A 27,004-nucleotide genomic window follows, 5' to 3' on the forward strand; every position below is an offset into this window, starting at 1 on the left:
CAGCGGCTATGGCGAAACCACTTCTTTGGAAACACTTACTTTCGCGGCGAACACGATCCGATTGAAGTCCACCGTTTTCGCTAACCCTCTCGTGACATTTGTTTCATCGATGCAAAGCCAACCGTCCCCTGTCTCGATGGCCGAGTCATTAGTGCTCGAGTGGATGAAGGAAGTAGATGGCCGATTTGACTCGGCAGTGCTATCAAATGACATCGACACTGGCAAGATGCACAATAACCGATTCAGGCAGCAGCACTACCGAGTCAAATCGGTCATCTCCTTCCTACATTCAATCAATCACTATGTCTCAACCATCGAGACAGGGGACGGTTGGCTTTGCGTCGATGACGCAAAGGTCACGAGCGTTGGCGTTGCAGGAACGGTAGACTTGGCTCGGATCGTGTTCGCCGGGAAAGCAGGTGTCTTCAAAGGGACATCAGTCACTACAGCGATGGTGGCATCAGCTCGGACAACGGAGAAGACTTTCGAATGATGAGCACGAGGCGAACCTTTGATCGGACGAGGAAGGACCGGGTCGGGATGTCGACGAGCCTGAGCGGTGAGAAAGAAGGGGCGTCTGGGAGGGAAAACTGTTATCTTTCATGTTCGGGGCAGTATGGAAAGCGATTGCGAAAATCGAGAGCAAGTCCGATGGTCGAGGGCAGGTTGGAAGAGAGAGAAGAAGGAGGGGAGGAAAGAATTGATGACCGGTCGAAAACGATGATCGTCCGTGATGATCGTCCGTGATGATCGTCCGTGATGATCGTCCGTGATGATCGTCCGTGATGAGCGCGAGGAAGGGCGCCCCGTGCGCCTCTCGCGATAGGAGGTTTCGGCTTTCCATTCTCTCGCTCATCAGTCAATCAGTCACTCGTCTCAGTCTGATACGAAGACATGACCAGGCTACGTGCTGGAAGGCAAGTCAGCTCTGAGCGCTTCCTGCTCTTCGCTTCAGCGCACAGTGAAATCTCGAGCCCTCTCGTGCTCGCCAAGCGAAAAGAGATCCGGATCTCTTTGATGTAGGTACACAATGAGCCTGATCTCGTCATTCAACAATCTCTTTGGGAAATCACGATATGATGTAGTCGTCTGGGAGTTCCAGCCCTGTGATAGAGAACGACAAGCTTCTGCCATGCTGCTATTTAGACTTGCTCGGAGAGAGCGGCTTGTGTCGGTCAGGCTCAGCTGCTTCAGTCTCGGCGCATCGATACCTGCAAGGGTGTTGCCACTACAAAGCAGCCGCAGCGTGGACACCTCCGAACACAAGCAAACAAGTCAATGCACAGAATACCTCGGTTCGATGGGCACGGACCGCTCTTTCGCATGGCTTATTTCGACAGCCAGTGTATACAGTCATTGTCAGGATGAAGTTACATATCTTCCCCTTTTTCTTCACGGGTTACAAGCTCATTGCAGCAGGTATGTACATTCGCAATATCTCCGCAGGAAGGCGAGCTCGGTTAAACAGGCTGTCGCAATCCGGTTGTCGTTTCACATTCTGTCGACGCTGATCGCAAGGTCCCTTTCGAGATTGGGGTGAGTATAGCTCACTGCATTAGAAAATATTGTCGATCGGGCAGACCTCTTGCAGGATAAAGTTTTGGGTCCCCCTGATCCATGGCTCGGTCAGGATACAACAACAACCCGGGTGTCAAACGCAAAGCGAATGCAACCGCTGCCCGACCTAGCCGTTATGAGCCACGTTACCGAGCCGAGTTCGATCGTTTCCCGTAGTCAGCGGGCAAAACAAATGGCAGGGCCAGCATGTCGCTTGCAACGCTCGAGCTGCTCGAGACCCGAATTCTTTCAAATTCAGAGATCGCCCGGAGGACTCTCGAGCGATCCGGATCATCGATACTTACAGAGCATTTGCGCCGCAGGCAATGGCGCATTTTCTTGTCGAAAATCAAGAGGTCAGCAAACAACTGCAAGGATCCTTGATCCAAGCAGTGAAGTGGCTAATGGTTGCGCGGGCGCAACAAACAAAGATGAAGCTTCGAAGTAAGCTCCGTTATGACTGTAGCTTCGTCGTCGTAACTCGCGCCCAATTAATCATCAACCATTTCACTGATCGGATAACAGATCCTTGCAGTTCCTCGCTCACCTCCTGACTCTCAATGAGAAGTTGCGCCATTGCCTGCGCAAGTGATCTGTAAATGTCGATGATTTGGATCGCTCGAGAGGTCCTCTCAGTAATCCGAATCTGATAGAACTCGGTTCTCCCTGAGCTCGAGCGTCGCAAGCGAATTGCTAGTCCTGCCATTTGTTCCGCCTGCTGACTACGGGAAACGATTGAACTCGGCTCGGTAACGTGGCTCACAACGGCTAGGTCGGGCAGCGGTTGCGTTCGTTCTGCGTTTGACACCCGGAGTGTTGTATCCTGACCGAGCCATGGATCAGGGGGAAAGCGGTTGCGAACGAGAGCAAGTTCGATGGTCGAAGAGAGGATGGGAGAAAGAGAAGAAGGAGGGGTCGAAAGAATCGATGACCGGTCCAGCACGATGATCGTCCGTGATGAGCGCGAGGAAGGGAAGCGTCCCGTGCGGATCGATTTCAATCTCTCGACAGGAGGTTTCGGCTTCCCGTTCTCTCGCTCATCAGCCTATCAACCGTCTTGGTCTAGTACGAAGTCACGACGAGGTTACGGACTGGGATGCAAGTCAGCTCTGAACGCTTCTTGCTATTTGCTTTGGCATACAGGAAACCCTCGAGCCCTCTCAAGCGCGTCAAGCGAAGAAAGGGTCCCATTTAGGGCGCTAGGCTCTCTTGTTTACCCACGTAGTGAGCCTTACCTCGTAGTACAACAACTTCTATGGGAAATTACGATATGATGCAGTCGTCTGCGAGCTTTAACCCAAACAATTGTTTCTCGACCTGTTTGTCGATCTTTCTCCAGTCTGCCCTTCTTTGAACTGTTACAGATGAGTGGAGGAGCAAGGTTAGAAGCATGTTCATCAGGCTGGGCGACAATCAGTGAGCGAATTGAAGAGAGCTTACCCAATTCGTACAAATCGTCAGGGCTGAGAGTCCCTTCGTACCGACTTGTGTCCCTCACGAGAGCACCGAGATCTTTTGGATTGTCGACGATGTAGATCTCTCCGACCATCTTGAGACTCGTAAAGTAGGCCGTGACTTGAGGTTGCCGCAAGGTCGTGACGAACATGTGGTACGCGTTGAGATCGGCGATCAGCTGTAGTCCTCCCGTCGACGATACGATCACTCGTTTGAGGTTCTTGAGCAGGATTCTGTTTCGGATGACCGGTACCGTCGAATCTCAGCCAAGCGAACGAGAGTCTTGAAGGAGTTAGATCATGACTCACCCATGCAATCGAATACCGACCTCCTGATTGAACACCTCGAGAATGTGTTTGTCGGTGCTACCTTTCAGCATGTCGCAATGTCGCTTGAGCGTGCCAACCACTTCGAGCGCGGTTCTCGTCGGCTTCAGGTCGAGGTCAGCGTTCTCGTCCGGAACAAAGTCGGTCGGGCCTTGACCCGTGGTCAGGACATAGTCTACATGCGTCATGAGGATATTGACTGCGGCGTTGAGGCCCTGAGCGACCGCATCGTCGAGCGAAGATTCGAACTTTTTCTTCTCCCGCACGACCGTGTTCAAAAAGTCCTTCTTGTCGATGTACGTTGCCTACTCACGTGCTCCTGAGATGAGCATTTTCACGCAATCAATGTGAAAGGGAATGCGCGTGCTTACCATTTCTTTCTCAAAGTAGACATCGACCATTTGCTGGATCGTGTCTCCGATATGCACGAGCTCAAAGAATTGCACGAGGGGTGCAACTTCATCCGAATCGCCTTGTTCTTCCGGTCTGTACCCCTCCATCTGCTTGATCGCGCTTTTGAACGCCGGAACAACATGTTTCTCGCCCAACACCTGCAACAGGACGATAAACACTTCCTCGATCGCGTCCCTCACCTTGCGTCCGTACGCGCCAGGGTACCGAATAAAGGTTTGTATCCGTTTGAGACAATCGCGATCAGCCTGGATCAGTTGCAGCGCGACGTCGAGAGAGAGCAGGAGTTGCATGCGGTCAAAGTGACTGCGAGCCTTGGGAAGGGTAGCAGAAGGAGGTGGAGAGTCTTGCGACGAATCGTGTCCCCAAGCGCTCGAGGATGATTCGAGCGGCGCGGCTGCGAAACTGGGAGCTTCGACGGTTGGAGTCGAGACAGCTGAAGTCGCTTTCGTCGAGCTGCCCAAACCTCCTCCTCCTCCAAGAGAGGCGAAAGTGTTGAATGCCCCAGTTGCGCCGTACGTGATCGCATTCAGGCCGTACGAAGCCGTTTTGGGGATGATCGTGACGGGCAGTAAAAGGACTTTGGTGAATCCGGCCAGGACGTTCTTCTTGACCTGCGCCGGGTTCTGAGAGGCAAGGAAGGTCGGATCCGAGATGGCGAGATCCGATGCCGTCTTTTCAAAAAGTAACCCTTGATCGTCAGCAAGTACCGAAGGGAACGAGTCGAGATCTACTCACTTTGCGGTCCCATTCGTCACACATGCCTTCGAGCACTTCCCTGATCCACTCTCCTTCTTCCGACAGGTAGTCGTCCATTAATGGTTCAAACATCTTGAACACGACATCTTCTGCCCGCTCTTTCGTGACGAGCGCCTCGTTGCGAGGTTCAATCTCGAGCACGGTATCGACGAGTCGATACACCTGACCAAAAGTGGCGGCAGTTGCAAGCAAGAAGAGAGGGTGTTGCAGTCCCTGCGCGGCAGAGAGTAGCGTCGTGATGTACTCGGACACGACATCGTTCGCGAGTCGCTCGAGAAAGTAGAGCAAGACATCGGATTCTGGCGGGAATACCCTCGCGATGAGCGAGCCGTCTCGATTCAGGATCGACAAGATCGAAGTCATGTAGGAATCCATCGCCGAGAAATCAATCCCGTCGGCTTCTCCTCCCGAAGGCGTTTCGATCTTGCTAAAACCACGCAAACGGAGATGTCAGATTGATGATCCTTCAAGGCACGAAAGACTGGGACATTACTTACGTCAAGTTTTTGAGCGGGTTGAACGTTTGGTCGTAAAACACTTCACGTTTCTGGATAAAGATTTGACTCAAGCTGTTGGCCTGGTTCAACTCCCACAGTACTTTTGCCTTCTCCTTCATGCTCTTCTCGTCTCGAGTCGTGTCGGCGCGCTCAAACTCTGACACGAGTGCCGATTCAAAGAAATCCATGGCCGACTGCACGTTGCGCAAGACTGTCAACCGCTGCGGGAGTGATCGGGTCGGAGCGAGCAAGGGGTGACAGAATCTGGACAAGGTCGAGAGCAGTTGGGCGCGATCCATCGGGCTCAGGGACGACGTGGTAAACACGAGTGACGAGGTCGTGTGGGTCATGAGTGAGGTGTAATACGGCAACAATTGAGAATGATAGGTCTTGTAGGTTTCGAGGTAATTATGGGTCGGTTGATGCGAGCTGGGAGCGATTGAAGAAGGCGTTGGAGGGTTAAACAAGAACGCGGATGGCCGCGACGCAGAATTGGAAGAAACCGAACGAGACTGCAATTCGGGACGAGTCTCGAACGTCAGGTTTGTCAAAGCCGGAGGTCGATGAGGTCGCGAGCTTTCTGGCGGTGGCGGCGGTGGCGATATCAGATCGTCATCATCGTCAAACAGGAGGAGTAGATCGTCTGCCGCTTTTGGCGGTTTCCGCGTCGCGTTTGCCGGCGAATCGAGCGTGATCGAGTTTGCGAGGCCGTCAGACAGCCCAAAGACATCGATAGAAGTATCGCCAGCCCCGTCGACAAAGTCTCCATCCTGAAAGTCGCCAAACCCGTCGTCGTCGGGATCGTCCAGAGGTCCAACCGGATCAGGACCATGGTCAGCTCCACCTTGAAAGAAGTCGCCAAAGTCGTCGTCACTGTCGACAGTGGCGGACGCTTGGCGTGATGGGGGTTCGTCATCGCGGTACTCCTGCGGTGGAGGAGCGACATTATCCAGCTCGGGTTGTGGGCTGTGCTTCCAGTCGATCTCGCCCGGTCCCTTGTAATCGAGCCAGGCGAGCTTCGCTCGCCACACCGAATCTTCTCTCACGAGCTCACTGAGCTTGCGCGAGGCGAGCGCAAACTGCGGGATATCGGGGACGGGCAGGAATTGGAGCACTACGAGGTATGCATCTTGCGTCAGGCGTCCAATCTTGCGCGGGCGAGGATGATGCGGATGTAGCCCGTTCGTGGATATTGGACCCTGGCGGTCAGGCAGCAACGCAGTCCATCGCTCTGGTGCCAAGACGCAACCGCGATCTCGTAAGTGGGGGACGAGTCGCACTCGTTGCGAAAGAAAGGCGTGCTCACCCATGAGCCTGCTCTATGACTCTCACGGCGTTGACTCTGCTCTTGTGCGGCTGCCTCGTCGCGCAGGCGGAACGGACGGCCGAGTGTTCGATGAAAGTCGCAGCAGCTCTGTCGAGGGTGTACCGTTTCCTGGAACAGATCGGTCCCGGATCACACCCGAGAGTCGAGGTCAGAGTTGCGTTTGGTCGAATCGCCGCGCCGAAAGCTGCGATGATGAGTGTGCGAGAGCGTGGGAAGCCCGAAGCCGGTCGGCTCACGCGGCGCGGCATTCTCATCGTTCTCAATACATCGGCAGCTCCGACTCCTTCGCACGCAAGGCTGGCGGCCCAAACGAGCGAGAGGGGATATGCGCAAGGCACGACCGTTTCACCCGCCAGCGAGCCGCGAGTCGTACAAGGATCTGCTCATCTTTGAGGAACGCCTCAAGCAGAACGCCGAACGGTGAGACCCACAGCCAGGACTGATCGAGATGACGCAGTACTGATGCACGCTCGTCGGTTCAGGCTTCAGAAACAGCGGCGCAAGTACCAAGGTTCGTCGACCCGGCTCGCTCGAGTTGCCCGGTGACTCGCCCCTCGAACCTACCCAGACTCACCCTTCCCTGGTCACAGGTTTCCTCGTGTCATTGGTCGCAGTGATTGCGTACCTCGCCTACTTTGTCTTGCTCCAGCCCTCGATCGTGAGCACCATCCGCTCCGAGAGAGCCGCCGTTCGGGACGCCGCACTGACCGTCGTCTCTACCTACCAGTACTCTCTCGTGCATTACAGCAATGTAGCATGCCTTCTCGTCGCAGCGACTACCCTCGTCCTCTTTTTCGCAACGGGCATGTACAGCGACAAGATCGCCTACGCCTACCGGTTCGTCCCGCAGGCTAATCGCGCCCTGAGACCGTTCAACATCTACCTCAACACCCGCTTCAAGTCGCGCCTTGCGTTCCTCAATCCGTTCCAGTCGTCGACTGCTGCAGCTGGTGCGCGCAGCACGACTAGTTCGCCGTCATTGTCCCGCACGACTTCTGCTCGCTCAGTCTCTTCGAGCACCTCGCGCCAGGACTTGTCTCTCTCTCGCCAGACCTCCGCCTCTTCTCTCGCGTCTCAAACCTCGTTCCGGTCGGCGAACGCACTCCGGTCCGCTTCGCCGTCTCCAGCTTCTTCCCCTCCTTCCTCCCCTCGCCTGTCCTCAACCTCGCTTCCGGTCCCACACGCAGACGGACCTGTCACACGTGCCCCTCCCAGCTCACCTCCCTTGTCTCCCGCCCGGTCAGCGGGAGTACCGATCCCTCCGATACCTCCAGCGCAGAACCCGAGGGGCGAGTTGATCTTTAGCAGTCGGGTCAACCCCACGTTCCGAGAAGGGTACGAACGGTACCGCAGCGAATGGGAACGAAGGCGCAAGGAGAACAAGGAACTCGAACGGAGACGACGTGCCGGATCTGCTGCCTGGTGGAAAGTGTGGACATGGGGGCGAGAAAGTCCAACCACGCAGTCGGAGAAGGAACAAGGCGGATCGGAGAAGGACGGTGCCGGTGGCCCAAGAGGAAGACCATCGGGCGTGACGAGGATGGACACTTCAAACAGTTTCGACAGCTCGAGGCTCAACTCGCGTACGAACTCGACAGAACGACTCGAAGGGTGGCAACAAGAACCTTCTCTGCCCGGATCGGTCGCTGAAGCCCTCTTGTCGACCGTTTCAACCCCTAACACTCACTCATCCGCTCCATCTCCTCGAGGAGCTTCACCTGCTCGTCCTCTGAACGATTCGAGCACGTCGCTCGCTCCAATCGATACGGACGACGTGTCCGCGACTACTTCGACTCCACCATTGTACCAGCCGGAAGCAACCTCGAATTCAACAGTGACGAAGAACGGGACGACTCTCTTGACCCATTCCCGCATTCGGGCGGAATCGTTCTCGGAATTGCTCGAACTCGAAGCGAGCAACGAAGAGAACCAGACTCGAGCAGCAGACGGTGAAGAGCTGATTGGACCTCCGGGACCACCCACCTTGAGTCGGAGTTCATCGAGGCGATAGCACATCAAGAGTTGTACAACCATGGAGCGGATTCCGGGGAATCTTGTGGAAATCGAAACTCGAACATTTCAATCATGTCTATGCGAGAGGAACCCCCCTCGAAAACGCAAAAAAGAACTAAAAAACAAAGTCATGGTCGGGGCAAAGTCGAAAGTCTAGATGTCCCTCGTCGCAGAATCTGCACAAGTGTTTCAACGAGAATAAGCACGTCAGCGGATGGTTCGTCAAAGCTTGATGTGAGCAAGAGGAGAGAGCGTACAGTCACCGACAAAGGTGGTAACATCGAGCAAGCCTTCGGTCACAGCCCGGTACTGACCAAACTTGATCGAAGCTTGATCTCCCATGTCTCCGTACGCTTCGTACTTGATCACTGGGAGAGTAGTTCCGAGGTTGAGACCGAGCGCGTTTGCGTCTTCATTCGCGATTGGCGACGGCGTAACGTCGTAGGCACGATATGAAATCGATCCGTTCAACCCAAACGTGACTGTCAGTTGGTGCTGAATCGTACGAGACATGAACACACTGCGAGCAGGAAGCATGTTCAGTCAGCGAGAATGGGGGCGGGGACAAAGCGCAAAGCTTGTGGAGGAAGGAAACAAAGACCTTACTTGGCATCCACCGAAACACAATCGACACAGCCACGCATGTCGTCCGAAATGACGGCTTTGCCACCTTTGAGATCGAGCGTGATGATGGGACCTCCTCCACAATCTCTTCGCAAGAGTTGCCACGTGTGAAAGAATTTCGAAGTGACTGAGGTTGCGCCTTGGTGTGACTTCCAAGTGTAGGACCAGGTTTCACCGGACCGTGCACCTGGCCACGAGAACATTTCAATACGCTGTCGTTAACAGTCCATAAACGCAAGTCAGTCAAACCGTTCCCGACAGGCGAACTATAGCACAAGGGGACCAAACTTGCTTGACGAGGAGCTGGTGGTGAATTGTTACCTCCAGAGTTTCCGCCTCCTCCATTTCCTCCTCCGTTGCCGCTTTCCCCCCCCTGCATCACACTTCTTGATGTCCTGTCGTTTCCTCAACCCCGTGTTGCGCCCATTCGACAAGGTCATCAAAGCTGGGTTCCTCCAATACATCTCTTCGAGCGCGTTCCACGGGGACGAATACGATTCGAGATCCTCGTCATCGTGAGCGGCGAGGAATTCAAACTCGGTGGACGAGATGAATTCCCACGCGGAAGCACGAGATCGTAATCGAGCTTTCGATTCGAGATCACCTGAAGCGCTCAAAGACATCGTGTAACAATCCTAAAGAGAACGAAATGGCCTTTCGAGGCGTCAGTAAGGATGGCGTGGAACCGGAAAGGAGATTTTCATGAGCTTGCCTGGATTCCGATCGATTCGCTACACCCGACCGACAACAAGCCAGAAGATTGCCAGCGTAGGCTCGGACTGATGTTGCCACTCTGGTACGACGAGCCATCTGCGAGTACGCGAAAGGTCGATCGGTCATTGAGCGACGTGACTGAAGTCGTGGTCGGTGCGGCAAGTACGAGCGTAGCGCTGGTTGCGATCAGTGACACCGATAGTCGAAGCATCACTTCGAGGACCGGAAATCGACTGATGGCGATAAAGAGTGGAACGTCGAATCGTGCGGCTGAGCTCGAGATAACAGGTGTACGAAAACTCCCGGCCCCTCGCGTAGCATGCCACAGAAGCTTGTCAGTTCTTGAGAATACGCAGACATTCGTGAGCAACCATCATATCGAAACCGGATCCGTGCGAGACTGAAGGGGTAGGGCAAAAAATCCGCAAGCATCTTCCCGTGTACCGGAACGCCCGAGTCTTTTGTGGCCCGTCGCAGTAGCGAGACTGGTTCAGACCAAAATCTGTACAGTCAATGTCGAAAATCGGGAGGAATGCGTCGAGATGAAGTGCAATATGCGCAGGAACCTTGTGAGGGGTAATGCGCGCATTGACCGGGTATCGGGACAGAAGCTCGTCGATCTCTTTCCCTCCCGATCACAAGCGCTCCAAAAAAGAGAGATGCAAATGGTAGTTGCAAACAATGTCGATTATAACGATGAGACTACTCTTTCTGGGACTTTCTTTTCGCTTGCGGGGGGGTTACTACGTACATTCAGAATCCGAAACTTTTTGGTCGAGACACGTCAAGGAAGACATGCTATCCCTCTCTAGGAAGCGACAATCGTGGCTTCGGGTTCGGCGTCTCCTTTGTCCTCGCCATCTTCTTGTCCTTGCTCTTGTTGCTGTTGGCTGCGGTCAGCCTCGATCGCAACCTTGAGCGAGAGCGCTCTGCCTTCTATCTCCTTGCCCTGGTACTCGGTCAGAGCCTTTTGTTGATCCTCCTCGGTCTCAAAGTCGACAAACGCGAATCCCTTGCTTCGGCCCGCAGCTTGTCCAAACTTGCGAGTGACAACGACCGCGGTCTTGACCTTGCATCCTTCAAAGGTGGCAGCAAGCGATTCGTTCGTGACGGAGAAAGGCAGGTTCCCGACAAAGACTGCACACGAGGTTCTGCCGTCAGTATAAGGGGTTCCGAGCGTCTCGAATGGGAATCGAGAGACAAAACGCACTTAGGGTCTTGGAGGCTTCGCCTTCAGGAGGACCACGACGACGGGGAGCGCGGGGCTTGCGTTCCCGGGTAGCGGGTGCAGCCGAATCATCGCCGGCATCGGTCGATCGAGGAGTCGCCTCGTCGTCGACCGGGGCAGCAGCCTTGGGTTGCTTGGCCTTGCGAGCTCGCGGCTTGCGGGCACGGGGAGCTCCGTTTTCGAGGTTGACGTTGGCGAGTTGATCGGCAGCATCCGACACGGCGTTCGATGAAGAGCCTTCGGGCGCGTCACCGGCTTCCTCGGTCTCGTCATCGTTGCGGGGAGCACGGGGTCCACGGGGCTTGCGCTAGGGAACGTGAAAGCAAACAATCGACCGATCAGCGGGCCGTGTTGAAAGACGGATGAATACCAAAGTCGAGGTCCCGACTCACTGCCTTGCGAGCCTTGCGCTTCTTGACCTGTCCCTCCTCGCCTTCGACACCTTCTTTGGCAGTCTCCTCGGTCGCAGCCGTCTCGGCGGCCTTCTTGGCAGCCTTCTTGGGAGCGCGAGCAGCGGCGGATCCGTTGGCGGGCATGGGCTTGGCGAGTTCGACGTTGATCTGACGACCCGAGATGTCGGATTTGTCGAGCTGCGAGACGGCCTTGACGGCGTCGTCCTCGGAAGGGAACGTGACGAATCCGTAGCTAGCGACGTGGCGTACGCGAGTCAGTGGACAGTTTCGACCGCGCGGGGGAAGAGAGAGAGGTGCTCGACTCACCCGAGAGACCTCGAACCGCGGTAGATCACTTGGGCATCAGAGCTGTGTGTCCAGGAGGAAGGTGCAGGGCGGTCAGCGAGACCGAGGCGCGGCGAGGCAAGCGCGATAGGGTCGACATACACTTGGCCTACTTTGCTAAAGATGTCAGACAGGTCGCTGCCCTTGGTCGAGAAGGACAAGTTGCCGACGAAGCACTACACGCATAGAGTATCCAGGGCGGACAACGAGGTCAGCACTACGTTGACGAGACGAGAGGACGACGATCGGGTCGCGATGAGGTTGGACATGATCGACGTGGGTGCGTGTGTCCACACCTCGTTCGCGGACTAACTCACCTTGTGACCGACTTGCTCGGGCGTGGCTTGGATTGCTTCAGTAATGGCGGGAGCGGCAGCAGTGTCAGACATGGTTATGGCGGTGGGAATTGTTGGAGAAGGGTAACAGCGCCGCTCGACGACGTCGTCCGCGTCCTCCAACCTGGTCGACATTGACGTCTTTCTCACATGCTGCCGTATAGTTGTGTCTACGCACAATACGACAGCTGTAGCTTGCTCTAGAGGGTATCAACAACCGACAGCAAAAATAGGAGTCACATCCTTAGGCGGACGATTGACGACAATGGCAAGTTTATCGCTAGCTCTCGATCAATTGCAATCAAGCGTTACTCGCACCTCTGCCCCTTGTCGTGCCTCTGCCTCTGGCCCGGCCCCGGCCTCGTCCTCTTCCGCCTCGAGTGCTTGCGCTGGCTCCTCCTCCTTCAGTGGCAGGTCCAGTTTCGACAGAGGTTGCGCCAGGATCGTTTCCGTTCGCCCTTGCTGCAGAAGACCCAGCTGTCATCGGGCCGAACAAGTCTTCGAACCCGACCATGATGTCGGCCTCGGCCTGAGTCGGGTCGGGCACGAGGTCGCCCATCTCGAAATCCTCCATCCCGAGCACTTGGCCGAGTTGAGGCACTTTGTGTTGCACCTCGCGACGGGGTCGTTTTCTCGCAGGGGGCGGGTGAGAACCGCGAGACCCTCCTGCCGATGCGGCATCGCTGTCATCGGCGGCTGCATCGAGGTCGGCATTGTCTTCCTCGTCCGTCTCTTTCGGCAGGCGTTTCTTCTTGCCCTTCTTGCTCTTCGCCTTGACAGGCTTCGTCAAGTCTTGGTATCGACGCATGCACTGCAAGCCACTCCCGAGTCAGACATCGCTTCTGACACCGAGTCGAGAGAGAGGCGGAAACGCTTACCTTGTTGTCTGTTCGGATCCCATGAAAGCATTCTCGAGAGATCTCGATCCAGCTCTTGCCGGACTCTTTCGCTTCGAGCAGCATCTGATCTTCCTATTCATACGAAAATCCCAAGGTCAGTCTCGTGCCTAGGGAACCCACGCGGCTCGAATCGATAGGTGTTGTGCAAACGAACCTCTGGCAGCCAAGGTTTCTTGTGATCCAAGACTGGATCCAACGCATTCGTCCACCGTTCTCGGCATTGCGCGTCAGTCCTACCCGATACCCTCGGAGCGACTTCTTTCCAGTTTTTGCCAACGAGTCCGATCGCTGTCTTTAATGCCTCGTCCTCTTCCGGCGACCATTTGCCGCGCTTGATTGTCGGTTTGAGCGATTTCGTCCATCGGTTGATACACGCGTTCGAGTGAGTACCACATACTCGCGCAACTGGAAAGATAAAAAGGTCGGACGGTCCGACGTCAGTCATCTTTATTCCTCGGGTTGCGCGAGTTGAGCCTCGCTCACCGATTTGCCAGTTTTCGCCATATTCTCGTACAGCGTCTCTCAGCGCTTGATCTTCGGCAGCAGTCCAATCAATCCTCTGACCCGGTCGAGCTCGGTACTTCTTGAGGCAATCCCACCCGACTCTGCCGTTCTGTGCACCACATACGAACGAAATTCAGTCATACGGATCGAGCGCGCACGTTCTGCGAGGGGCACGAGTTGCTCACGCCGAGTTCTTTCGCGATCTCTTCCCAGTTTTGCATGCCGCGCTCGTCGACCATTTCTATCATGCGGCTCATCTCGTCTTTCGAAAACTTTTTGAAATTGAGCGACGGGTGGTCGTGCTGCATCCACTGCATCTTGCAAGACAGTGGCGAGCGTCGTTTCAACTGTGCAACTCGGCCGAAATGCAGGAAATTAGTGTCGTTTAGCAACCGAGACAAAACTTTAATGTCAAGACGCACGACGAGCGAGATCATCTCCCAGTCGAGTCCTTCGGTGTTTTCGCGATACCAGTTCGGGTCGATCGAAGCCAGCTTTTCCTCCATGTCTTCTCCACTGATCAGCAAAGAGTCGTATCAGCTCTCAATTGCTGCCTCGATGCACGGAATATCCAAACGGACTTTGCGGCCGCTTCCTGAGCGATTCGACGATGATTGTTCGACATGACCTCCTGAGCCAACTTTGCTCGTTCGCCGGCGCTCCCTGCAGAAGACGCAAATGTGTGAGTGCGAGCACAGACAGTATTACAAAGAGATGACGCGAAACAACGAACAAGGCCAGAATCGAGTTGCCTCGAGGTAGCGCTCCCGAGCTTCGGCATCTGGATTCATGGGAAGATCCTGTCGATCGAGAATGTGAGCCCTGTGAGCTTGAGGTTGTTGCGGTGAAACTCTACTCGGGTACTCACTCTGCCATGATGGTGCTTGAACCAGGGAAGAACTGGTTCAGCCGTTCCGGGCGCCACGATTTTCATTTCTGCGCCCGCGAGTAATTCGGCAGACAGATTTCTGACAAAGGTCTGTCGTCGTAATGGTTAACTTGAGCGGGCAGGAAACGCGGATAAGAGAGGACGGAAAGAGAGTCGAACCTTGAGTTCAGTGGTGCGTTTACTCGCGGCCTCGAAGCGTTCCATGAGGGATCTGAGCTCTGCTTGGTATGCCCTGTTGGCGACGAGAGATCTAGTCGCTTGCTCGTCCATCTCGCGCAGCTGGTTCACTTGTTCGGCCGGGTCTTGCGGAGCAGGTTCGAGGACGAACGAGTCTTCCTCAGGGTCATTTCGCTGGTGGTCGCCGAGACGAGAGCCTTGTGCAGACATCGCGTCGGGAGTCGCATGGGCGTACTCATCACCATAGTGGGTGTACAGGAACGACGGGTCGAGCTCGAGCTCGTTCGACAGGTTCTGCAATGAGGGGTCGAGAGCGTGCTGGTGACCATGCTGGGACGAGTAGCTCGGTGCAAGACCCGCGCCAACCGTAATGTCGCCGAGGTAGCCTCCGGCGGAAGCCTGCGGAAGTTGAACGACGGAGTCGCCCGTCGGAATCGCAGTCGAGCCGCCAGACTGTTCGCGAGACGCACTTGGCAGTAGAGCGGGGTCGATCAAGGCTGGGTCGAGGAGAGTCGCGACGTCGGACAGCAGCCCGAGGTCATGCTCCGGCATCCCTATGCGTGACGCGTGCCGGCCGGTTCGAGGCGAAACCGAGAACCACAGGTTGACCGCGACGAAACGATATTTTCGCGACAAACCGTGCCGGGCGACTTCCTTTTTTTCGGCACCGCCCCCTGATCAACTCGGCACATAGGTACTCAGGTCTCCTTCCGAAGCCCGCCCGCCGGTTTCGCACGAACCACTGCACGCTATCTATTTATCGAGCTACTGTGGGGAACGACCGATAAGCTGGGCTACTGAACGGGCAGATCAGTAATTGACTCTCCCCACTTACCGATCTGTCCCTTAGAAAATTTCCTTGGAATCGCGGTTCCGTCAGTCGCACCTGATCTCGCTAGGACCGACCGCTTGCGCTACACGGATCCGACCTGCTCCGAGCAGCCCGCGTGAGACCTGATCTTTCCCCATCGTTCTTGCTTGTGTCAAGTCGACTGTCCTCCGGATTCTGCTACCATCTCTGCCCTTCTACCGTCGGCCCCACCCCGTCTCGCTCGTCTCGCTCAACGTGCCATGCCAGCGCGACGCACTCGCGCCGATGTAGACGATGGGGACGACGCGCGAGAACCGTTCCGTCAGACTTTCCACGAAGAGGTATATCGCACTGTCCGACGGATCCCCGAAGGTCGGGTGAGCTTTTCCGCACCACTTTGTCGCTGCGGTTTCAAATGTTCTGACTGTCTTGCGCACTGGCCAGGTCGCGTCGTACGGTACAATTGCCAAGCTCGTTGGCCATCCGCGTCACTCGCGCATGGTCGGAACGGCGTTGAAGTGCCTACCAATGTCCATGTCGTCGCCCTACTTGCCACCCGCGCCACGTTCGTCGTCGGGCGATTCGAGCTCTTCCGCCACGTCGTCTGCGACCTTTCCGGGTTCGACACTCGCAAACGGCCTCGCTGCTGTCGAAGAGGAGTACATCCAACCCGCGCCCGAACCGAATCCGGATTGGGTACCATGGCACCGCGTCGTCAACTCGACAGGTGTCATCTCGCCGCGGGGCAACGATCGAGCGGTTCAACGTCAGGCAGATTACCTCATTGCCGAGGGTGTCGTCGTGACGGATGGCGCAAGGAATGGTGGAGGCGCCGGCAATCGAGAGGCTGAACGACCAGGCAATATCGGCGCAGTTGGCGGAGTCGATGCGTTTGGACTCGGAGGAGTTTCGGGAGGGCGAGTGTCCATGAGCACGTACTCCTGGTCGGGATGAGCGTCAGCTATCTCACACTTGAACATCCAGCTTTACTATGTAATTCTTGTCAGTACCCTTTGACATTCTAGTCGCCAATCAGTATCCAGTCAATGTTGTGACCGTAGTACTCTGCTGTAAATACTATTGAATTTTGAATCAATCTCGGATTCCTGTTCTGATTTTTTTGGCTGAATCGCCTTCAGGCTACCAGGCAGCACGATACATTTTGCTCTGTCTTTACGAAATCCAGTCCAAGCAAGTTGAGAGGAGCTCGCAAGTTGAATCAACTGAATGTGCGTATCGATCGTTTTGCTCACCGTTTCTCACTACTGCTCGACTACAGCTGCCAGATTTCGCGTCGAACCGTTGCCAGTCGTTCGACCTTGTGCGCGCAGATCCCGGCGAGAGGCTTTATATCGAAACGTCTCCTGTCGAAAGTGTCCTTGATCTTAGAAGCAAGATTCCGAACCTGGTTCGAAACGTAGGAGCTCGAAAGAAATGGAGGCTGATCCCTACATTGGCACTACCTTCTACTTCAATGCGGCACCGCAAGTCGAAGATGCGCCGCGAGGAGGGAATGGATCTCAAGTACTGCCCGTGGCCGATCTCGACGACGACTTTGATGGCGTACCAGAGGACGGCATGGAATACTTGTTCCTAGTCAGGTGAGCACCGGAGTCTCTCGATTGCTCTTGGAGGATTTATAAAGCTGACCCAGACATACCAGGAGGGAAGCCTCGAACCACGCCAAGGTGACCAGGGCGTCACAGAACCCCTACGAGACCGTAGAAGCGCTACACAAGAAGATTGTTCCGGAACGAGTTCACTCTAGCAGGCCATCGGAAGAGTGGAGATCCGCGTTTGTCGACAAATTCAGAACAACAAGAATGGTGTGCAATTTCCTGTGCTGCTCGGACGCGTGTCTGTCCTGTTTCTGACCTTCGAGAACTCCGTGTGGCAGCGAATGGCTATGCCTCCACCACCGAATACGATGCCCGAAGTTGGACTGAAAGCGTTTCCTCCAGCCCGGCAAGAATCAGCTTGGAGAGTTCTCATCAATGGCAAGCGATCAAAGCCCACCAAACTTCCCGTACAAGAAGAAGCTACCATCACGTCTGAGGTCACATCCGCGACTACCGGGGAAAATATCGAGATGAACGATCTAGAAGCGGCCAAAGCCGCAATCCTCGCTTCTCTCGAACTCGACACTCCCGAGCAAGCAGAACCCAAGACTCCGCCTTCTTCAAAGGTCGCCGCTCCTCCAATTGCTGCGGCATCGACGACAGGATCCGAGACGGTTTCTTCACAGACTCCAGAGTACGACAAACTGCCTCAACTGCCGACGCCTTCCTTGATCGTCTCGATCCCTCGCACGTCCCTGATCCATGTCCTGTCGCATTTCAACGACTGGTACACCGATCGACTCGAACTGTACGAACAAGAATCGACTTGGACTCCGTCGACCATTTTCGCCCCAACCACCTTGCGCCGCAAACCTGGTCAGCCAACAAAACGTTCGGTCGAGCCGGAAAAGGACAACAGACCTCCCGTGATCGCGCCGTTGCCGACTCCTCACGAGGTGCATTGGATGCTGTCGCTCCTGTCTCGATTGAACGAGTTGCTCGATGGTGACGATTTGTCGAGTTTGAGGTTACTCGCCAAGACGCTCGTCGAGATGGTTGAAGTTTCGGAGAAGGCGGTCACGAATAGAAAATCAACGGAGGTCGATCGTGCGAACACGATGACCGAGAGAAGGGTCAGAGATGAAGAGGACGAAGCGAGAGCGAGATGTTGGATGGTGATCGCTGCCATCGCTGGTGTGTGGAAGCAGGAAGACTTGTGGAATGTGAACCTGTAAATTCAGGAGTTACAATATAATCGAGCAATGCAACGTTCATCAAGCGCGAGTATCAGCTTTGCCACCTCGATCAGGGACCCGCGTCGACCTTGCCCATAGTCTGTTTCAGGAAACACCGTACTCGTATCTGTTGCCCTCGAGAGCATGTCCGTGTGCAACTAGCCAAAATCAGTGCATGTTGCCTGTGGTTGGCATCGTCCTCATAAACGATGGTCCGTGAATCGCAAACATCTTCCTCTTATCAAAGAGACACAATGTGCGTTGTGGGGAACGAATGTGCCGTGAGGCTGGCGAAGCTTCCGAATGCGCAAATGCGACTCTTTCATTACGAGTTTGTACAAGAAGGGGAAATGGTGGGTTTTCTATAGTTCATCCTTGTGCTTCGTGTCTTCACCTTCTCCAGGCGCGGTTCGAGACGGGAAACAAACTGCAGGACTCGTCACCGTGAAGAGGTATTCGCACTTCTCGGGTTCGATTACCGAGACCAGGGCATTCGAGGTCCCACATTCGATGTTGACCTGTCGCAATCTCGGTCAGCATGAAACGTCGCATTGGACCATATCAGATTGTTCTAGTTGGCGTACCTTTGCAGATCGAGCGGGTCCGTTCCAGCATCTCTGCCCATCGGCATACAGTTGATGACGGTAGTACTCGTCCGTCCCTTGCTCTGCAGTCTGTGACCAGCCTTTAAAATGCCTTATCAAACGTCCAACAGAATGCAGTAATTCAGTACCAGGAACCTGACATGCGCGGAGAAGGCAAATAATTTTACCCTAGACTCGTACGTGCTCCATTGTTGTTGGACTTTTGATTCGCTTCTCCAAAGAAGCAGACAGAGTACGTGTACCTGTCGCGAAAACCATGTATCCGAAATCAGCCCTTGATCCTGAAAGGAGTCGTCGAGTAGCAGATTGTGACTCACTCTCCAGAATCTTGTTCAACGCAGGTCCCCTCGAGTTTCTTCCATTCCCAATCTCGACCCCAGTCTTTCGACAGAGCAGTTTTCTCGTCTTCGAGCGATCTCTCCTTCTTGCTGATGCGATCGACGAGATCTGCGTGTTCGGTCCGGGCTCTTGCGAGTTCGGGAGCGTCGGCCGAAACGAGCGGCGAGGTCGAAGGGTAGATGATTCCAGTGCGCACGAGCAGGTCTAGGACGTTCTGCTTGTAAGCTCTGTAGGTCGGGAGGAACCTGTCTGGAACATAGTCTTCGATCCGGAAAACTGATGCCAACAACGAGGCTAGTCAGCATGGGGACATAGCTGATAGCGACCGACTGTTAGATTTATCGACGTACTCATAGAAGTACCAGGAATGAGCGGGGTTCCAACACGGGTGTTGAGCGAGTCGATTAGCGAGAGAGGGTCGTCCTCCTCGAGCGCTTTGAGTTCATCTTCTGTGAGATCGCCGACATTCTGTTCAAATTTGACATTGCTCTCTTGCTCTGAGTCGGAGGCGTCCGACTCGCTGACGCCATTTGCGGTCTGCCAGTCTTTGAAAGCTCTAGAAGCTCCAAGGACAGCCATGTCCTGATAATTCGGGTTGAAGTCACGCTGTGTCATGTCGAAGCCGACGAGGATCAGTCAGGGTTTTCTTCGAATTGGGATTGAATAGCATAGAGAAAGTGAGAGAGGCGTACCGATAGATCGCGCAAGATTCCGCTGAGGTCATTGACGTGGCCTTCGAGATTCGCTCGTTGTTGTCTCAAGCCTTTGATCGCAGCTTGCATCTCGTTCAACTTGAGGTACAAGACACTGTTCTTCTTGCGTTCAATTTCTCCCGCTTCAGCATTCTCCAACGCTTGCAAAGACGCGAGCGTGGTTTGTTCTTGTGCTTGCATCCTGCGGATCTCGAGTTCGAGCTTCTCGATCTCGGCTTGAATCTTGCTCTTCTCCTTGATGCCGTGTTTGATGTACCCGTCTCGAACCGATGCGCCTACTCGTACCTTGCGTTCTTCCTCAGCTCGCGCTTTCTGGAACGCGGCACCCACCTCTTGGCAACGATTCGGGCAGTCGGCTTTCCCGTCAGTCTCGTCCGATCCGTCACAGCATTCGGGGTCACAGACACCGTCGTTGAACCTCGATCGCAGGACGCAAGCGGGGATGTGACCTTGATTGCGACAATAGAATTGACCACTGGCGCATTCCGGAGATTGAATCGCTGCCTCGTGATCGATCGCAAGAGTCGTCGAGCACGAGTTGGACGGGTCGAATTCGAATACGAGGTCCCAATTCCGAATGACGGCCGAATCGGCATCCTTGATTCGAAGTTCGCTCGCAGACTTGCCGTTTGATCTTCGAGGTCCAGTCGCACTCGCACCGTCGATCCAATCGAATTCGAGCCCGACCTTGGCACCGTCGAGCTTGACACAGGTCGGTTTGGTCGGAAGTCCTAGTACGATGATTTCGCGCACTACGACATCCGAAATCTTGAGTGCCCATTCGTTCTGTTCGGGATCATACTCTGCGAGTCCAGTAGTGGTTGCCGAAGTTGCATGACGATTGCGTAGGACGAGACTCTTGGATCCTTGCGCTTTCGATTCGAGCGTGAATTGACGGTAGACAAAGTGTCCCTTCTCGTTGTCGAAAGACTCGCCATCGTCGAGGTAAATCGAACCTGAAGCACGAGTTCCAGTAACGTCGATCGCGGCGACGAGCGTGATGGGATCTTTCCAAGTGAGCGTCGAAGCTCGACGCACCAAGTCGCGACGTGCGAGGATCGACCCTCCTTGGTGCAAGACGGGGATCGAGTTGAGGGGTGCCGCGATCGTGACGGACGCGCCTCCAGTGGAAGCTCCGTAGTAGATCGAGTGGTCTTCGTAATGATAGTAGGGTTGATGATCGGAAATGTAGACATCTTGTTCTGTCTGACCTTCGAACACGACAGGCTTGACGAGCAGTCCCGAAGAGCCGAGGTAGAATTGGTCGTCGAGAGCGAAGCCCTTGGGATCTTCCGGGAACATGACATACTGAGGACTGGTTCCGAGAGAAGAGGATTCAGCGCGCAAGAACGATGTTGAGACGAAAGAGGACGGAGTCGTACCGGAGGATTGGAACTCCCGAGAGGCTAGATTCATAAAACGCCGTGTACATCGCAGGCAAGAGCGAGTATCGCAATCGGATCGCGTCGCGCATGATCCCTTGGTACGGTTGATCCCAGAGGTACACTTCTCGCCGTTTCGTGTCGATGTGTCCATGCGCTCGGAAGAAGGGAGAGAATGCGCCGACCTGGTGCCAGCGGGTCATCATTTCCGGTCCAGGGTTGCCAAAGAATCCTCCGACATCGGCTGCAAGATGACTGGCGTTACAGAAAACCGAGGATTATGCGAGGGTCGAGTAAGAAGGGCTCACATCCGGAAAAGGTCATGCCGGCAATGCCGTTCGTGAGCAACATTGGCACAGTACTTTGGAGGTGTTCCCAATCGCCGAGGTTGTCTCCGGTCCACATGGCTCCGAATCTTTGCGAACCAGCGGAGAAGGCTCGGGTCAGGACAAATGGCCGTTTCGGAGGATCTTCTCGTTCGATCAGGCCACGAGCCGTCAGATTTTGCTGCATGACAACAAAGGCAGAAGAATTTGAGTTCGTAGGAAGACGTTTGAGGTGGAGCTCAGAGAAGCGCGCAACGAACGTAGATCATTCCTCCGATATTGTGAACGTCTCGATGTTCCCATCCACCATAATGGATTGCATCCTTTTGCATTGTGATCTCTGGACCATTGAAGATGGATGGCTGGAAGGCGAGAAAGGTCAGCGAAACACGTCCATGAGCCACATCGACAGACTCACCTCGTTCATGTCGTTCCAAATGAACAGGTTCGGTGTTGATCCCTGATGCACTCGGTTGTCAGTGAATCACGAAAATGAACCTAGGAATGCAAGAATCTCGCGATTACCTTGAATTTGTCAAACTTGAACATCTTGGGCCACCATTCCCACGTTTTCGGATTCAGACAATCGATCCAGGCGGAACTGCCTGTCCAGCACCATCCTTCGAGTTCGGTCTTGCCGTCAGGCTGCTTCGTGAGAATGTCGAGCTCCTGCGCTTCCGTGTACACGTAGAGGGACGAGTCGCGTTTGATGTGAGGATCAACGATTGCGACGAGCTGGGGAACGAGCCACATGAATGAGGTCAGATAATCTGGCGTTTGGTGTCAGTCCGCAGGGGAAGGGAGAGAGGACTCACCTTGCGACCCTTTTCAGCGAGCTTCTGTTGCATGTGTTCCGGGGTTGGGAAATTGCGTTTGTCCCAGATAAAGTACTTGTGCTCTTCGGCGTACTCGATGTCGAGCCAGATGACGTCGACCGGGATATCGGCCTCGTCGAACCTTCTCTGTACTTCGAGCACGTCGTCCTCGTTGAGATAGTTCCATCGGCATTGGTGGTACGCGAGCGCGAATAGTTGGGGCAAGGGGGATTTGCCAGTCAAGTCGGTGTACTGTTGGAAAATGTCGGTTGAAGATGGACCAAGGAACACAAAGAGGTCGAGGATACCCGACTCGGCCATCCAGTGCGTCGAAGTCGTGACGGCGGTCGGACCGTGGTCGGTCGAGTTGGCGCTTCGCTTCGTCTTCTTAAACGACGAAGTGACCGATTTTGGAGTTGCCGTTTTCGTGATGTCGATCCAATTCTCCGATGCAGACGCGAGGAAGACGCCAACCGTCGAGCCCGCGCGATGAGCTTTCATGAAGGGAATCGAGCCATACTGTGCGGTCCGAATCAGCACTGGCACGCGCGGGCGGCATGATTGCCTTTGTGACTTACAATAGCCATCTCTGAATCGACAACATACTCGAATACGTCGAGGTTGTACAGTCGGTAAGGGTCTGTGTATGCGCCTTCGCCTCCTCTGCCAATGCGAACAGATCATCTTCAGCAGGGTGGTCCGTATCCATAGCCCTTTTCCGGAATGTAGAGTACCTGGTCTGCTTGAGGCTAAGGGACGAGGCATGCTGGGGAATGCCATAGACGTGCTCGTACCCCGGGAAAGTAATGTCGAGGGAAAGAGATTCGGGACCTGCTCTCCAGAAGTCAGTCTGGGTCCGATGCGAAACACGGATGCGAAGGGTTTGCCTACCTTTTGGCTTCGAGTCCTTCTTGCCGTTGAAAGTCTCCTCCCACATGCCGTCCTCGTTTTCGGGTAGGAATCCGGGGAACGCTTGTTCGCGCACGATCACGGTATGCTCTCCGGGATGATCGGGGTCTTCGACGACGACTTCTTCGGGTTGCTCGCCGACGGTCTTGACGCGAAAGTGCTCCATGTTGAACAGGCCCCGCTCGTTTAGGACAACATGAGGTTGGCCATCGCGGCGGAAGGTGATCTTGACCGGGTGATGCTCGATGACCACCTCGTGTCGTCCCTGTGCGTACTTGATCGAGGTGCGGTCGGGACCGATCTCGACGTCAAAGTCGGCATCATTCTGGACGAGGGTGGGTTCGGACTGGACGGCCCAGGTCGCAGCTTCGTTGTAGCGCTGTCGAAGCGCATCAACCTCGTCTAGAACAATTCGTGCGACGCCGTCCTCATGGAACCGGAGCTCGAGGGCAAAGTGGATGTTGGGGAAGAGTGCGTTCGAGACGGCGGCGCGCAGGGTGCCTTGGTGAAACTGAGGCGAGTCGAGCTGGTATGGCGAAACCCAGCTCGTCCCGGCGGCCAGTGCACGGTCGGCGAGTTGACGGTTCCGTTTGCAGAAACCAGACTGGTCGCAGGTCTTGAAGTCACCCCTCTTGACGGCGAGAGTGGGCACGAACAGGAGCGACAGCACGATGAGCGCGAATGTGCTCATGAGCCGCGCCCGCGGCGGTCGAAGCCTACGCTCAGGATGCATGTGCCCGCGTAGTAGATCGTTGCAGTGCTCTGATGGGGCGAGCGAGCGGCTGAACGCAGATGTAGATTCTTGGCTCCACATCATCCTTCAGGCTCAGGGGAGGTCCGTTGGACTGGGAGGCCAGGTTGAATTTTCCCCACTTCGGGCGACGGCGACTTCGACTCGCAACGGAGACCCCTCGCATTTCACTCCTCTCTCCCGGCTTTCGCTTCACTACCCGCGCATACCCTCTGATACAATGCCTGGAAACCCTCTACCTACGTACGCCCGCGCTTCGTGGTGTCTCTGACGTGCACCTACTCATCTTTCACTTTCTTGCCTTTCCAGCGACGGAGTCGTCGGACTGCTCACGTCCGACCAGGAACGCTCTCTCAAGGTGAGCATCTTTGGTCTGCTAAGATGTCACCCAGTCCGCAGCTGACTCAATGGACGCATGCAGGCGTTCTGGGCCGAATTTCTGCAACTCGTCGACGACGCCCCGGTCGAAGGCAGCGGCGCCAAGTCTGGCAACGATGCGCCTCCACCCGACAAGCCTGGAAAAGACATTCCCAAAGTGAGTCAATGCGCTTTGCCTGCTTTGACCCAGAAGTTGACCGATTCGTCCCTCTCGCTAGGACGATGCCGCGAAAGAACGCCTGAGGGCTGAACAAGAGATGGCCGATGCCAAGGCAGCCTTTGTCGAATGTAAGCCACCTCGGAACTCCTCCCGTGATCCGCGAACCTGACGCATTCCCCGAACGACAGATGGAAGCCGCCGATTCATGGAATCGTTCTGGCGTTTCGTGAGCCCTTGCCTCTCTAGATCGTCTCGTATCATTCCTTACTCATTGTCGGAACAGGTTGCCATGGACGATCCCGACGGTATCATGCTACGGTTCCTGCGTGCGCGCAAATGGTCCACCAGTGCAGGAGTCGCCATGGTGAGCTCGTGCCCGGCCTGAATCTGTTCTCCGACTGAGCTCATGTCCCGCTTGCCTTCCCGTCAGCTCGCTGCCTGTATCAAATGGCGAATGGGATCGGATGTCGAACAGATTTGCGAAAAGGGCGAAGAAGGTATGCAGAATGCAGAGGGCTTTATCAAGCAAATGGTTTGTTGCACCCCGCGGCTCTTCCCCATTTCAGCCCATTGAATTCTCCCTTCGCAATCGACAGGAAATTGGCAAGACCTACACGCAAGGAACCGATCATGTCGGTCGCCCGGTCATCTACATTCACGTTGCCAAGCACAGAACGTATGACCAATCTCCAAAGGCGCTCGAGGTCCGTACATTCACGACTGCTAGCGTGTCCTTGCCGATTCTGATTCGGCCTTGCTCGATAGGATTTCGTCCTGTTCCAAATGGAGAGTGTTCGATGCCTGTTCGCGCCTCCTGTCGACAAAGTCGTTAGTGAGTTGCACCTCTTCCCCTCTCGCCTGCGATCTCCACCTGGAGGGTGCTCACTGCCTTCCGTGCTTGCTAGTCCTGTTTGACATGACTGGATTTGGTATTCGAAACGTGAGCTTCTCCGTTCTCAGACTCTTCCAATAGGCATTGCAAGCTAAAGCGGCTTGACCATCAGATGGATTGGCGTTGCATCCTCTTCATCGTCAAGTGCCTCGAAGCGTACTACCCCGAATCACTTAACGTCATGCTCATCCACAACGGTACGTCGATCCCGACGAGCAGCTTCGCCCCTTTTGATAGGGAACGGCCACGCTGATCGATTCTCTGAACCGTTGAATAGCTCCGTGGGTATTCCAGGGTATCTGGAAGTTGCTCGCTCCAATGCTGGATCCAGTTGTGAGAAACAAAATCGTGCGTCATGACTCTTCTCGCTCGACGAGACAACCTGTTCGCTCATGTGTTTGGTTGCCGATGAATGCAGCAAATGACCAAGTCGACCAACGACTTGATCGAACACATTCCCAAGGTTCGTCTGCAGCGCCCTGCATCATTGCTCTCGTGAAAGGACAATCGTTTGACTCCATCTTGGCGAACGCATGAACAGAACCATCTCGTGAAGGAACTTGGCGGATCTTCCGACTGGAAATGGCAGTATCCTCCGGTCGTCCCTGGCGAGAACGCGCCTCAAAAGTTTGTCCAAATTTTGCACCTCCCGCTGTTGCAGGCAAGCCATCTGACAAGCTTGGTATATGTGCGGCTGAGCAGGGATAGTCAGGGCAAAGAGGTCAGTCTCGCAACCCGTGTTAGCCCCGATCCATCATGACCCAGACTCATGATTTTTCCTACCTCTTTTCCAGAAAGCACTCGCCGAGCGACAAAAGCTGATCGAAGAGTACAGTGCGGTCACGCGCGAATGGTCGAAATCGAGCGACCCCGAAGTTACGAAGAAGCGAGATATCCTCGTCGACCGCATGCGCGCGCAGTACCACGAACTCGATCCGTTCATTCGAGGTCGAGGCGCGTACCATCGCAATGGAAACGTGAGCACCCTCGGGTCCTTCAGCCTCTACTTTTTTCCGTCCTTGTCAGTAAAAAATTGATGTTCAAATCTGCTTTGCGCGCGCTGCGACCCCCAGATTGTCGGCAACGTAAGCCAATTTCTCCCGATCGAAATATCGTCTGTTCCCCTGATCGTTACTAACGGTTCGACTGGGAACGGAACAACAGGGTCTCGTCGTGTGGAATTACCCGGCTGGGAACGGCGAGAAAGGAGAAGGGGAATGGGAAGTTCGAGGCTACGAAACTTCGAGGGAGGAATGTCTCTTGCGTGCCAAACTTCGTGACAACGAGCTCGCGAAAGCATGAAGCGAATCAGAATCAAAGTTGTCAATTTATCTTGTTGTGGTCAAAGCCCATGTTTCTTTTTTAAGTACACTGTAGCAGTACAACGATTTTTTGTCATGTCGAAACAGAGTCCAGTCTGTCAATCGAGTCCGAAGTGTGTACGGCACGTTTCGAGGGATCGGGAACGTAGCTCCGAGAGTGCGAGTGGCGAAAAATTTCTTTTGGCTCCAAAGCTCCGCGAGCGGCGACTTTGAACTTCGGCGGAATTTGTAGGCCACAGGAATTTCGAGTACGAGCCCGTCCTCCTTTCCCCTCATTCTCTACCCTTAAACACCTACGCTGATCTCGTCGACATCCCACACCAACTAGTCAGCATCTATCGCAAGCTTCTGTACC

At 54.9% G+C, this 27,004-nt stretch overlaps 10 protein-coding genes across 10 annotated transcripts; 4 read left to right on the forward strand and 6 right to left on the reverse strand.

The window, feature by feature from the left end:
• Nucleotides 1-2,820: 2,820 nt before the first annotated feature.
• On the reverse strand, nt 2,821-6,315 carry RCY1 (Rcy1p; the record flags this gene model as incomplete). The annotated part of the gene is made up of 7 exons (XM_076676230.1): nt 2,821-2,912; nt 2,998-3,245; nt 3,321-3,643; nt 3,710-4,423; nt 4,488-4,935; nt 5,006-6,236; nt 6,312-6,315. The coding sequence occupies 7 exons, from the start codon at nt 6,313-6,315 to the stop codon at nt 2,821-2,823; spliced, it is 3,060 nt and encodes a 1,019-aa protein (XP_076536768.1).
• Nucleotides 6,316-6,657: 342 nt separating this feature from the next.
• Nucleotides 6,658-8,343, forward strand: JCM15063_005128 (uncharacterized protein; the record flags this gene model as incomplete). Its single annotated transcript, XM_076676231.1, has 4 exons — nt 6,658-6,752; nt 6,815-6,843; nt 6,923-6,990; nt 7,060-8,343. 4 exons carry the CDS (start codon nt 6,658-6,660, stop codon nt 8,341-8,343), a joined length of 1,476 nt encoding a protein of 491 aa, XP_076536769.1.
• Nucleotides 8,344-8,498: 155 nt separating this feature from the next.
• On the reverse strand, nt 8,499-9,592 carry JCM15063_005129 (uncharacterized protein; the record flags this gene model as incomplete). Its single annotated transcript, XM_076676232.1, has 5 exons — nt 8,499-8,521; nt 8,603-8,865; nt 8,952-9,181; nt 9,291-9,342; nt 9,432-9,592. The coding sequence occupies 5 exons, from the start codon at nt 9,590-9,592 to the stop codon at nt 8,499-8,501; spliced, it is 729 nt and encodes a 242-aa protein (XP_076536770.1).
• Nucleotides 9,593-9,669: 77 nt separating this feature from the next.
• Nucleotides 9,670-10,060, reverse strand: JCM15063_005130 (uncharacterized protein; the record flags this gene model as incomplete). The annotated part of the gene is made up of 2 exons (XM_076676233.1): nt 9,670-9,953; nt 10,036-10,060. 2 exons carry the CDS (start codon nt 10,058-10,060, stop codon nt 9,670-9,672), a joined length of 309 nt encoding a protein of 102 aa, XP_076536771.1.
• Nucleotides 10,061-10,491: 431 nt separating this feature from the next.
• On the reverse strand, nt 10,492-12,037 carry JCM15063_005131 (RNA recognition motif domain-containing protein; the record flags this gene model as incomplete). Its single annotated transcript, XM_076676234.1, has 6 exons — nt 10,492-10,820; nt 10,894-11,218; nt 11,304-11,556; nt 11,631-11,672; nt 11,751-11,824; nt 11,966-12,037. 6 exons carry the CDS (start codon nt 12,035-12,037, stop codon nt 10,492-10,494), a joined length of 1,095 nt encoding a protein of 364 aa, XP_076536772.1.
• A 247-nt stretch (nt 12,038-12,284) lies between these two features.
• JCM15063_005132 (uncharacterized protein) lies at nt 12,285-15,004 on the reverse strand (the record flags this gene model as incomplete). The annotated part of the gene is made up of 10 exons (XM_076676235.1): nt 12,285-12,794; nt 12,862-12,954; nt 13,037-13,287; nt 13,366-13,495; nt 13,572-13,733; nt 13,809-13,902; nt 13,968-14,049; nt 14,120-14,186; nt 14,255-14,365; nt 14,435-15,004. The coding sequence occupies 10 exons, from the start codon at nt 15,002-15,004 to the stop codon at nt 12,285-12,287; spliced, it is 2,070 nt and encodes a 689-aa protein (XP_076536773.1).
• A 519-nt stretch (nt 15,005-15,523) lies between these two features.
• Nucleotides 15,524-16,217, forward strand: JCM15063_005133 (MGMT family protein; the record flags this gene model as incomplete). Its single annotated transcript, XM_076676236.1, has 2 exons — nt 15,524-15,640; nt 15,708-16,217. 2 exons carry the CDS (start codon nt 15,524-15,526, stop codon nt 16,215-16,217), a joined length of 627 nt encoding a protein of 208 aa, XP_076536774.1.
• A 480-nt stretch (nt 16,218-16,697) lies between these two features.
• Nucleotides 16,698-18,057, forward strand: JCM15063_005134 (SIP1 domain-containing protein; the record flags this gene model as incomplete). Its single annotated transcript, XM_076676237.1, has 3 exons — nt 16,698-16,864; nt 16,927-17,089; nt 17,161-18,057. The coding sequence occupies 3 exons, from the start codon at nt 16,698-16,700 to the stop codon at nt 18,055-18,057; spliced, it is 1,227 nt and encodes a 408-aa protein (XP_076536775.1).
• A 362-nt stretch (nt 18,058-18,419) lies between these two features.
• On the reverse strand, nt 18,420-23,879 carry JCM15063_005135 (uncharacterized protein; the record flags this gene model as incomplete). The annotated part of the gene is made up of 15 exons (XM_076676238.1): nt 18,420-18,575; nt 18,642-18,753; nt 18,830-18,904; nt 18,980-19,277; nt 19,352-19,607; nt 19,694-21,029; nt 21,097-21,340; nt 21,405-21,603; nt 21,683-21,784; nt 21,841-21,882; nt 21,948-22,157; nt 22,238-22,756; nt 22,816-22,900; nt 22,972-23,068; nt 23,129-23,879. The coding sequence occupies 15 exons, from the start codon at nt 23,877-23,879 to the stop codon at nt 18,420-18,422; spliced, it is 4,482 nt and encodes a 1,493-aa protein (XP_076536776.1).
• A 238-nt stretch (nt 23,880-24,117) lies between these two features.
• On the forward strand, nt 24,118-26,629 carry CSR1 (Csr1p; the record flags this gene model as incomplete). Its single annotated transcript, XM_076676239.1, has 17 exons — nt 24,118-24,140; nt 24,207-24,255; nt 24,319-24,432; nt 24,494-24,563; nt 24,624-24,661; nt 24,719-24,799; nt 24,866-24,967; nt 25,032-25,139; nt 25,201-25,267; nt 25,341-25,375; nt 25,440-25,524; nt 25,605-25,675; nt 25,746-25,790; nt 25,869-26,048; nt 26,122-26,304; nt 26,401-26,412; nt 26,492-26,629. 17 exons carry the CDS (start codon nt 24,118-24,120, stop codon nt 26,627-26,629), a joined length of 1,401 nt encoding a protein of 466 aa, XP_076536777.1.
• Nucleotides 26,630-27,004: the final 375 nt, after the last annotated feature.

Source organism: Sporobolomyces koalae (assembly GCF_050403365.1).
Source record: "Sporobolomyces koalae JCM15063 DNA, S_koalae_JCM15063T_v1_ctg3, whole genome shotgun sequence".
NCBI classification, from domain to species: domain Eukaryota; kingdom Fungi; phylum Basidiomycota; class Microbotryomycetes; order Sporidiobolales; family Sporidiobolaceae; genus Sporobolomyces; species Sporobolomyces koalae.